The sequence below is a fragment of the Bombyx mori genome, chromosome 11 (assembly GCF_030269925.1).
Source record: "Bombyx mori chromosome 11, ASM3026992v2".
In the NCBI taxonomy this organism is placed as follows: domain Eukaryota; kingdom Metazoa; phylum Arthropoda; class Insecta; order Lepidoptera; family Bombycidae; genus Bombyx; species Bombyx mori.
The window spans coordinates 12,278,694-12,290,977 of record NC_085117.1 but is presented as its reverse complement, the minus strand read 5'-3'; the positions used below and the strand labels follow the sequence as shown (position 1 = coordinate 12,290,977).

The following is a 12,284-nucleotide window of genomic DNA, read 5'->3' as shown; positions in this document are numbered from 1 at the left end:
AAGTCCACGACAGCATATTTCTACCGAAACGGCCGATGTTTCAGAGCCTTCGATCCGCCTCGAAGGCTCCGTCGGAGTTCTTAGGGAGAGCTACGCCGCTGGTTATAGTGTTGATCGCGGTAACCCTCTTACCTCATCCGACTTCTGACCTCGAAGAGGATCGGAATCTTGGGCGAAAAGTGCAGGGGAGTTGTTTAGTGGGTAGGGTCCTGAAAACATCCTTGGGCTCGCGGTCTCGCTGTCGCGGACCAGTCCCATATACACCGCACGCCCCCTAGGCGCGAGGACCTCGCAGGAGGTTTGGCCCCGGCCCGAAAAAAAAGCATAAGTCTATATTTTAAGGTTGGCTCACTATAACCTTTTTTATGTTTTGTTCTCTAAGTTAAAGCATTGTTTGTGAAGGTGTTTTTATATAGTCGATATCAATCCCTATCCACATAAATACATTGTTCATTACAAGTATATAATTTGAGATAAATTTGCCCTTTACATTATTTGATTTTAATGAGTATCTTAAAAGATATCGCAGTTTTAAAATAATATGTAATGATCAAGCGCGTTATTATGATGTACAAGGCGCCGCCGGGCGACACAGAAGAAGAATAATAAGAAACACCCAAATCACTTCAAGATGGGCTTTGAAAATTGTAGTCGGTTAAAAAGCGTGATTTATACCTGAAATAGCTCTTTAATACTATAATATAAATTAAAAATATTTTCTCCTCCTACGTAAACGAAGTCGTGGGTAAAATTTAGCGTTATACCAAAGTATTCTACGCGGACGAAGTCATGGGCAAAAGCTAGTTAGATGTATTGCAGAACAAGGCTTTTTGGGATTATTTCAGGGGTAATGTGTGGGCCTCGCATAAGGCCTATGAATTTAAAACAAATATTAAGCCTTTGGTATTGAGACTACTTGCGCTTGCCAAAAGATGCTGTCTGAAATTATTATCACTAAAAAATTTCCAAACATCTCATCAATATAGATGGTTACTGATTATAACATAATGATCTTCTGACCGGTACATCTCACATTCGCCGCGCTCAAAGCCTGCGATAAAAGCTATGCAATAGCTTAAAAATTCATTTGAAAATGTTTATGTTTGTTTGTGTCCTTATTTGTCCTGGACGTATTGTTATTTTTATCCTAGTTTAGTGTACCTAAGTGTGAGGATCTACGTTGATGTGACAGAAAATGGCGATTCAGAATTCGTAAGCAGTGGTCCACGAAAATATATTTTTTGAGCGGCTGTGTTGGCGATGTTGGCGATGACGAAATAATGGCAATGTTGGTGGCTATGAAATCTCCTGACATGTGGGAGGAGAAACCACCGTAGACCTATTACATATTATATAAGGGTCTTCTCCTCATATCCAGTAGTACACACAAGATATCCAGTATGTCCAGTACAAGATATCTAGTAGTACACAATATGCCGTAAGCACACGATTTTTGTGATTAAGTGGCGGAGAGCACTTAACCGGATTTAGGGATTCTTAGGGATCAAACGGAAAAGTCTTAACCGCTAAGGAATAAACAGCAATTCAATAAATAAATGAGCAATCAAAATCCCCATTATTCGAGGCCAGTAGCCTTAAGGGGCTATTACGACTTTATCGGACGAACACACACCAAAAAGCAGCAAACAAAATCACGGATACGACATTAAAAATAAAACATTACAAATTATTATAAGAATTTCTTATTGCAATTTTTTACAAATTCTTATTTAAAGTTATTTTAATTAAATAGACTAATTTATAAAACAAATACATCTTGTACATTGTTAAATCAAACCGTATTTTCATTTTAATAACAGTATTATATTTCAGTTTTAATTTAGTAAATAGGAAGAACAAAACAGAACAAACTTAGGCTTCTGCTCAAATAAATTAAGTTTCATATTTGGACATAGTATTACAGAAGTTTCATCGCAACTTTTATACCGAAAGCGATACAAAGCTGTTGTATTGGGCGATGTTTCTCTTGAGAATGTCGGCACAGAGACCAAGAACTCTTTCAAATCTGTAAACAAATGTTTGGTTATTTTTAAATACATATATTGTAATTATGAGACCAAAATTAATAATTGATTATCATGGAAGGATATGAAATGATTTATTAAGATTTTTATTATTATAGGCAGTTTGTACAGGGTGTTCCAGAAGGTAAAGATACCGAAAACGTGCCTGCTCGGTTTAATGTATTGTTGATTTAATACGAGTAATTAAAGTTAAGAGATAGTAAATTTAGAGTTCATTTATAGATGATGTTTCTTTTTTTTTCTTTCTAAAAATACTTCTTGTTTCCGATTTGTTTGTTTTGGCAACAACTAGTTTGACAAACAATTATATAGTGACAATATCGAAAAAATCCGCAGCGGGTAGTATTTTTTACTGTTTCATCATATGAGTGTCTTTCCGTCGATGCCCAGTTATTATTACACCCTGTATAATAATATATTTACACAGTACTGAAATGCTCCGGGGTTTCACCCGTCTCATTTGTAATTCAGAAAGAACTAAAAAAGTTTCCATTTTCTGGGATAAAGAGATACTTGTATCACTCTCTGGTTGAATCACTGAAAACACTGTCATATTTACTATACCAAATATACCGGTCGCTAATAAATAGTCACTTATATATAAAAAGATAAGATAATAGCATCCAGATTATAAACTCTATGCGAAGTTTCACCCAAATCCGTACAATTATTTCTGCGTCAGTAGAGATAGGTTGCGTGCGGGCCCACGAAATATGGCGCGATAAAAATTACCCTTAACACGTTGACAGCCATGTAGGTCACCGGTGCCCTATGCGGCGCCACTGAAGTAATTATATCGATTTCTGTTACTAAGGCGCCTGGATTGCCTAACTTTGCATTCTTTTGTTTGTTAATTTATATTTTAGCCTTTTAAGTCTCTTAGAAATAGATTCATTCTCAGTTTCTTCGGATTCGTCATTCCCAGAGTCTACTAGATATTTCGGCGCCTTAGTGAGAAGACTGAAGAGAGAAATCGACATAATTACTTCAGTGCGCCACGTAGGGCACCGGTGACCTACATGGCAGTCAACGTGTTAAATTTCGAAATTAATATTGTTTTTAGTTTATAAGGATTACATACATTATCTCTATTTAAGCCTCCAGAATAGTTTGATACATCTAATACATAAGGGAAGTTTGTAGTTGAGGAAGTAATTCCTTTTATGCACATACATTTCTAAGATTAAACTAGTACCGGTAACTGTAATTATGATAGCAATGACATGGTTTTATCAGAAGCCGTACTAAATGTCATTATGGTGGCAAACCACAAGCACCGGTCACCGGTCACCGTCCTCGTCCAACCCGTCGCTTGCGACGAAAGTCTCGACGAGCGAATTAACCTATAGACCACTGAGTTTCTCGCCGGATCTTCTCAGTGGGTCGCGTTTCCGATCCGGTGGTAGATTCTGCGAAGCACTGCTCTTGCTAGGGTCAGTGTTAGCATCACTCCGGTTTGAGCCCCGTGAGCTCACCTACTAGTTAAGGTTACGGTGAAATAGCCTCTAAAGGCTATCAGCTTAGGTAGGAAAAAGAAAAGTTAACCTGGCACGGTCGAGCTTGACGCATTTGAGCGGGCCGTGAGCGCGCACGGTGGCGGCTCGCGGCCGGTCCAGCAGCAACGCGATCTCGCCGAAGTAGTCTGAAGGGCCTAGCCGCCCCACTTCCACTGCCTCGCCTCCCGCGCCTCTTTGTTGCAGTACCACCGCCGTGCCTGACACGGAAAATATAAATGAATATGCAATTTCGAAAAGGGCACATCTCTGAAAATGTAAAATGTTCAGGAAATGAAAAAAAACTGATTATTTTCTAAAGCAGTGTAAACTTTAAAATATTAACTTTTGAGATATATTTTAGTGTTAATTAGCAATTAAATATTACTGGAATTATTATAAAATGGGTGTAGGTAAGCCTCAAAACTACATGTATATGAAAAAACGTATTTGACAAAATATGCGACATGTGCCCTTTTCGAAATTGCATATTCAAATAAACGAACACCTTACTGATTAGTTAATATCTATACTAATATATAAATCTACAGTGGTTTTTACGGATGTTCCGTTATAACTACTGAACCGTGCATCCGATTGACTTGAAACTTGGTATCCATGTATAAAATACATGTACTTAATGGATAGGCTAATATTTATATGAGTGTTGGACTACCTACACCAGTTGTGTGGGCGTTCATGATGAGAATCTTTGCGGGGGTGAGAAATAATAATGTTCATTTTAAATGTCCAGCGAAACGGACGGGTACACCTAGTTTATGATAAATCAATGAGAAAATTACTTTTTTTAAATCAAATTATTAGTTTGACATTGGCTTGGCAGCCATCAAACGCTTCATGAACACCACATCAAAAGCGATTTGTATTTGACAAAATTTTAAGTTGTAACAATTGCACGCTTTAACAGCAATTTAACATTTCCAATAAAAATGTAAGACTAAAGATATCATCCAACTACTATAGTCCTCATTGCTCCCATTGCTGCTTGTATTCCAAGTTAAATATTTTTCTTATAATTTCATCATTTATCATTTCATAGATTTAAAACATTTATATTTTAAAAACCTATAATAATATATACTTAGTTTATCGTAAATAACAGAGAGTTAAAAGCCCATTGTATCAATTTCATAGTCACCACGTTTATTTACTGCAACAAAACCTAAATCAAAAAAGACAAATTAAATAGTGAAGGATATGACTTTGTACATACCTATTAGGAAAAATCATAAGCATAGATTAAGCAAGATGCATAAATTTACTTTATATAAATTCTAATGTGTTTGAGAGATTTGTTTAAACGACGATTTTTTTTATTTTAATTTTTACAGAAATAAGGAAAGATTTCCTTTGTCAACCGATTTTCTTTTTTTTTAGTTGCTAATGATGACAGTTTTATGATAGATACAATTTTTTTTAATAAGTCTAAAACAAAAGCTAAAATAATATTAAATGATTCTAAATCTTGATACTAGAAAACTACATTTAGTGCACGTTCGTTATCAAATCAAATACATTAATAAACAGACCTTCAACTATGATGTAGAAATCGTTTCCGGGTTCACCTTGACGAACAATGGTTTCGCTGTCGTTAAAGGATACAGGCTCTAATGCATCAGCCACCGTGAGTCGTTCCCACTTTTCTAAGCTCTCTGAAAGATTCAATAACGCTTATGAAATATAAATAAACCTGCTTCCACTGCAGAGATGTGAGCTCATCCTCCAGAGATGGGACAGAGGTTATAGGTACTATACAACTGAGATTTCTGTTTCAGGGTGGGTGGCGGCATTCACGTTGCAGTTCCTATGGGTAACCGCTTAACACCAGGCGGGCCGTGAGCTCGTTCACCCGTCTTTGCAATAAAGGAATAGCTTATTATGTATAGGAAACTTTTAATGTTTCTGCATAAAATTTAAAACTTTAAAAAGAAAACAATTTGAACAAGAAACGCTGCTGGATCTGCAATTGTTTACGCATCAACTCCTCCTTCGTAAAGTCGGTAAAGATGCAGGCAGCGAGGCGAGGGAGGGGGCGGCTAACCGGCGGAGCAGTGCTAACTCCGCGGTGCGTAAAATATACAACCACCCTCACTTCTCAAAGGGCCTCAACAACTACAAGACGTGCAATATGTACAGTATTACTTTCACATTAAAAACCTAAAATAATTTAATAGTATTTCGTAATTTAACGGCAGAAGTCACAAACCACCTAAAAAATCACAAAGGAGATACAGTCTGAAATTCACAATTAAAAACAGCTATAATTATAAACAAGAACTATCATACCTAATATAGAGACTCTTGAGAGGAACTCGTCGTACATTCTTCGTTTCCTAATAGTAGAGCCCATGAGAATTCGACGGTAAGAGTCACGATCCAGTCCCCACAACTTAAGGGAGGTGCGAGCGCGAACCGTGGCGGCTCGCGGTGTACCATAAATTAAAGCTAATTCTCCAAAGCTACCCCCTTCACCAATCGTAGTCACCGGTTCGCCGTTCACGAGAACCTGCATATTGTTTTATTGTTTTAAATAGATAGTACATACAAAGACTTTTTTTAAAATTACCTGGTTAGAAAATTATTAACATTTTAGAAAATTACATTTTGTATTTCTTCAGTAGAAAACTCTAAAAACAATATCGGTAGCTTTGCGGACATGCTAAATTGGTGATAGTATAATTTTACAATTAAAGTTCGGCCTCGTGTCTAAAGATAAGTGGCAGAAAGCATGTCGTCATTTCTGTGGGCTTTGGTGACTACTTAATATCAGATGTACTGCCTACATTAATTTGAGAAAAAACAGTAAAGCCTTTAACGCGCAGATTTTGTACAGGCAACCGCTGTGGCGCAACATTTATCTTGGCGCTACTGGTTACAAGTGCCCGATCTTTAACTTTTTAACAGTTTAAGATTCATCCATAAAAATAAATGATAAGTAATACGAATAGATTCGTGAATGCTGGCAATCCGAAATCCGTTATTACAGTTCCAATAGTTCATTAACTACTACTTGCCTCAACCTCTCCTGAGTCAATAATATAAAAGTTGTCGCCTTCATCCCCTTGTCGAATAACAGTTTCACCAGGAAGACATTGGACAGGAAACATAGCATCAAACATATCAGCCCTCTCAGATTCATCCAAATGTGTAAACAATACATTTGATGCAATAGCGCGTGATAAGGCACCCATTGTTTTGTAATCTTTTGGCACCACCTACAACAATTGTAATTGACCATTAAAACAGGTGTACGACTAATTATTAATATAAGTAACTATTATTAATTATCTTAAAACCGTTACATTAATTTCATCTATACTAATATATAAATCTACAGTGGTTTTTACGGATGTTCCGTTACAACTACTGAACCATGCATCCGATTGACTTGAAACTTGGTATCCATGTAGAAAATACATGTACTTAATGGATAGGCTAATATTTATCTGAGTGTTGGACTCCCTAATAATGACAGTAAATAATAATGTTAATTTTAAATGCCCAGCGAAGCGGGCGAGTACGGCTAGTAAGCTCATATAATTAAAATAATGCATCTATTCCATTGATATTTTATATGAAGATTCATTTTGATGAGCGGAGTTCCTTAATGCAACGATAGCAATAAAAATCTAATTACTAATATAAATTAACACTTCAGCTAAAAACGTGAAGCTTCTAGCTTTTGAAATTAAAAACGAACAATTGTGCCCTTTCAACACAATTACATCAAGACAAAATATGTCTGATGGATTTTTTCCTATGAAATTTTTATTGCAGTGAAAGCAATATCAGTTACTTTTGTGCAATTTTGGAGAATTACACATGTTCGCTAATTTTATTATTAAATCTATCTTAACTAACTAGTCGATAACTTCATAAAGTATACGTAAGTAGAAGTCATTGATTTGACAACGACATTCAGTAACTTTTCTTCGTTCAGTTTAAAGTAATTAATAGTGTTATTAATTTTCCCATCACGTCCAATTAACAGACATCACAATCGCATTCCATAGCGGTCGAATATCGGAAGATTTAGCTTATCCAGATTTTAAGCTGCGCGGTGTACATCAGAGATACAGTTTTTTTTTTATTGCTTAGATGTGTGGACGAGCTCACAGCCCACCTGGTGTTAAGTGGTTACTGGAGCCCATAGACATCTACAACGTAAATGCGCCACACACCATGAGATATAAGTTCTAAGGTCTTAGTATAATTACAACGGCTGCCCCACCCTTCAAACCGAAACGCATTACTGCTTCACGGCAGAAATAGGCGGAGCGGTGGTACCTACCCGTGCGGACTCACAAGAGGTCCTACCACCAGTAATTACGCAAATTATAATTTTACGGATTTGATTTTTATTACACGATGTGATTCCTTCACCGTGGAAGTAAATCGTGAACATTTGTTAAGTACGTATTTCATTAGAAAAATTGGTACCCGCCTACGGGATTCGAACACCGGTGCATCGCTAGATACGAATGCACCGGACGTGTTATCCTTTAGGCCACGACGACTTTTTAAAACGCTTTTGGTTTGAGAATGGAGATCCTATTAATACTGTCGACACCTATGTGCTTGCGCACTAGGCAGTCGTCGCTCAGACGCTCATCAATAACAAACGGATTATACTCATAGATAATACGCTTATAACATTTCTAGAGAATATAAAGGGGGATGATTTCTCAAATGTTGAAGTTTGATCTTGTTGAAATGGTGCGTTTATAAGGAATCAGTGAAAATATCTACAAGACAGGTTTGAAAATGTTCGGAGAAACATCTCCCAACGAATAGATCCTAATGTTCATTAAGTAGAAGTCAAGTAAAATAAGTGTTAACATATAAGGTTGCGGAAAAATTTTCTTCGCGTTTTTTAAGAAAATTCACAACATTTTTTTATTATATTTTTTATTTACATTTAATTAAAGTACGTAGGTACCATTTTGTTCGATAACTGTTTGTATTGCCATCTTGTAGGTAGGGACATGATCCCATTGCTATAGAAATTTTGGGGCTTCTGATCAAAATACCGCGACAATTGGTTTTGGCAGTCCTCTCGTGATATTAACCTGACACTGCCTAAAGAATTCTGAAGAGACCGAAACAGGTGGAAATCTGAAGGTGCAAGGTCAGGACTATACGGCGGACGCATTAACACCTCCCAGCCAAACTCTCTTAGCTCTCTTAATTTTTACTGAGTGGCTAAAGATGTGTGAGGTCTGGCATTATCATGATGAAAAACCACACCCCTTCTGTTGATTAATTCCGGCCGCTTTCTCTCAACTTTTTTCTTAAATCTCATCAGTTGTTCGCAGTAGAGTTCAGAATCGATGGTCCTGCCTAGTGGTAACAGAATGACAGACAGCTCATAATGAATAATGCCCTTCCAATCCCACCACACACACAGCATCACGTTGTTGCGAGTTAACCCGAGTTTCGCCACAGCCTGTGAAGCCTGACTGGCCTTTGACCACGACCTTTTTCGCACGTTCTTGTCGTGCGTGATCCACTTTTCATCACCAGTTATCAGCTTCTTCAAAAATGGTTCGGTTTCATTACTTCGTAATAAAGAATCACAAATGAGTACACGGTTCATTAGGTTTCTTTCAGTGAGCTCGTGAGGTACCCAAATATCGAGCTTTTTTGTGTACCCAGTTTTTTTTAAATGCGCCAAAACTGTTTTGTGGTCAATTCCCAGTTCTTCAGCTACGTCGTAACTACTGATATGCTGATCTAGCTACACTTTTTTAAAAATGGCATCCATTTTATCCGTAATAGGGCGACCAGAGTGACGTGACCAAAATTTCCGGATTGAAAATGCTTAAACCAAATTTGTGCTACTCTCACAGACACTGGCACTAGGTCCATAAGCATCGCAATTTTTTTCGCGGCTTGCGTTGCATTTTTACCTTTTTTTATTGAATTTTTGCTAAATATTTTTTTTTCTATTGCCCTTGCAGGCAGACAAGCATACGGTCCACCTGATGGTGAGTGGTTACCGTCGCTCATGGACTTCAGCAATGCCAGGGGCAGAGCCAAGCCGCTGCCTACCCCTTAATACTCACCACAAGCCTCTTTTCAAGAAGGACATGTCATAGCGCTCAGGAAACACCGTGGAGGGGAGCTCATCCCATAGCCGGATGGTACGTGGCAAAAAAGACCTCTGGAAACGCACTGTCGATGAACGCAGCGGTTCCAGATGATATGGATGAACTCTGCTCCGATGGCGGGAGGTGCGATGATAAAAAGGAAATGAGGGGATCATCTCAAATATTCCTCAGAGCACTCCCCGTGGAACATACGGTACGAAATACAGAAGGAACCGAAGCCCCCCGCAGACCCAAAGGTTCCAAACGATCCGCGAGAATGGGATTATCGACGATTCGAACGGCCCTCCTCTGTATGGAGTCAAATGGAAGAAGCTGGTATTTGGGAGCCCCGGCCCAGAGATGGGAGCAGTACTCCACGCGAGGCCGGACTTGTGCTTTATAAAGCAAAAGTTTTTGTCCAGGCGTGAAATACGCTCTGTTGACGACTCCCAGCATTTTGGACGCCAACTTGGCTTTGCCTTCCAAATGACTCCGAAATTGGACATCACTCGAAATGTCGACCCCAAGTATCCCGATACTCGCGGAAGGTTGCAGGGATACTCCTTGGAATTGCGGCGCCATGACAAAGGGGTCCTTCTTCGCAGTGAACGCGCAAACTTGTGTCTTCAACGGGTTGAATTGAACTAAGTTCGATTCACCCCACTCGGAGACTCGCCCCAGAGAGTTCTCCACTTCAGACACAAGTTTATATAATATTTTGCCAAATAATCAAATATTCATTGAATTTTTGCCAAATAATATACATAAAAGTAAGTTTGTAAATCTTTCTTTCTCTCCTTTTATTAAGTATCATAGAATTCTGTGATATAAATATACTATTTTCAAAAAATTCCTTTAATTGTTCTCTAACACCTAATCTCTTGTTTATAATTCTAGTTGAGAACAGTCGTCGTGGCCTAAAGGATAAGACGTCCGGTGCATTCGTATCTTGCGATGCAATGGTGTTCGAATCCCGCAGGCAAGTACCATTTTTTCTAATGAAATACGTACTTAACAAATGTTCACGATTGACTAGCACGGTGAAGGAATAACAACGTATAATAAAAATAAAAAACGCAAAATAATTTACGTAATTACTGGTGGACGTCTTATGAGTCCGCACGGGTATGTACCACCACCCCGCCTATTTCTGCCGTGAAGCAGTAATGCATTTCGGTTTGAAGAGTGGGGCAGCTGTTGTAATTATACTGAGACCTTAGAACATATCTTAAGGTGGGTGGCGCATTTACGTTGTAGATGTCTATGGGCTCCAGTAACCACTTAACACCAGGTGGGCTGTGAGCTCGTCCACCCATCAAAGCAATAAAAAAAAAAGATAGCATTCGAAATTTTAATCATATGTATAAGGTGTGACAGGTGATGTAATTTGTCCTTCTTCCAGAAACATGTGTACGTTCAAACTGCATTTGTAGTTAAAACGTATATCAGTATGTATGTACATAAGCAAATATTTAGGAACCTTAGGGACCACCACCTTTCCTTTTTCTTTTGTTAAGCAGTAATGCGTTTCACGCGTGATAGTAGCCCCTCTTTACCTACTGTTAGAATTCCAAAGAAGACGGACAATAAGTTAACTGGTCAAAAATGTAGGCACAAATAACAGACTCTCTCTCTCTCTCTCTCTCTCTCTCTTTGTCTGTTTGCTCTTTTAAGAATGTTCATAATATGATGGCTCGCAACTGGGTGTGAAAGAATTAAAATGATTAAATAAATTGTCAACAAGGTATAACATGAACAACATAAAATTTATATAATTAAATTATTTTACCTTTTTAACATAACTAGTAGCATCTTCTTCGGTTACGGGCTCTGCACTTATACCCCCGCGTCTCCTTGGTAGTTGTCCCCCTGGTACAGGTAGGGGTGAGAGTTCACCATCTGCTTCACCCTCAGAAGCAGCAGCTGCAGCTGCTGCAGCTTTGACCTGTTCCTGTATCAAGGTGACATAAATTAAATATTTTGTATCACCATCATCATCAGCTTGTTGTATCTCTCCACTACTGGATGTATGCCTCTCTCATAGTCTGCCACAATTAATGGTCCTTCATCTTCCACATCTAATCTCTTTCCTCATATCGTTGCAAATTAATCCGCAAGATATGTGGTCTCCAGTCCAGAACATGTCTGCTCCTTTGCCATCAGTTCTGCGACACATATGTCTGACTCATTGCCACTTCAGTTTAGTGCGACACATATGTCTGACTCATTGCCACTTCAGTTTAGTCTTTAGGGCTATGTCAGTTACTTTGGTTCTTTGACACATTTTCTTATTTCTGATTTGTTCCATCAAAGAAATTCCAGGCATACCCCTAGCCTAGCATGCTGAGTGACTTTGAACTTAAGGATCAGACCTATGGTCACAGTCCATATTCCAGAGCTTTTTGTCATGACTAGTAGTATGCAAGAGTTGAACACTTTTGTCAACAAACACACAATGCTTAATACTGTGGGTGTGTTGACTTCAAGATTTGAAGGAGTTTTCCCATATGCAACCCAGCTCAAAGGTATATGCTATTTGTCTTCCTTCTCAAAGTTGGCCCTAGCTGAATAATTTAATCTTGTTTTCAGACTTAACTTTGAATAAATTGAAACATCAAAATTTTAATAAAAACACA

At 38.2% G+C, this 12,284-nt stretch overlaps 1 protein-coding gene across 5 annotated transcripts in view; it reads right to left on the bottom strand.

Moving 5' to 3' along the window:
• Positions 1-1,687: 1,687 nt before the first annotated feature.
• The window catches only part of LOC100101201 (cAMP-dependent protein kinase R1), a 32,124-nt gene continuing 21,527 nt past the window's right edge, over positions 1,688-12,284 (bottom strand). For 4 of the 5 annotated variants that reach the window (XM_062670794.1, XM_062670797.1, XM_062670796.1 and 1 more), the window contains exons 3-8: positions 11,438-11,599; positions 6,574-6,774; positions 5,846-6,065; positions 5,089-5,211; positions 3,591-3,759; positions 1,688-2,026 (exon numbers count right to left, since the gene is read on the bottom strand). In XM_062670794.1, coding sequence (XP_062526778.1) covers positions 1,942-2,026; positions 3,591-3,759; positions 5,089-5,211; positions 5,846-6,065; positions 6,574-6,774; positions 11,438-11,599 — 960 coding nt within the window. In that variant the 3' untranslated portion in view covers positions 1,688-1,941. The remainder of the gene's footprint in view (positions 2,027-3,590; positions 3,760-5,088; positions 5,212-5,845; positions 6,066-6,573; positions 6,775-11,437; positions 11,600-12,284) is intronic. The other variant, NM_001099825.1, reaches the window with a different exon arrangement.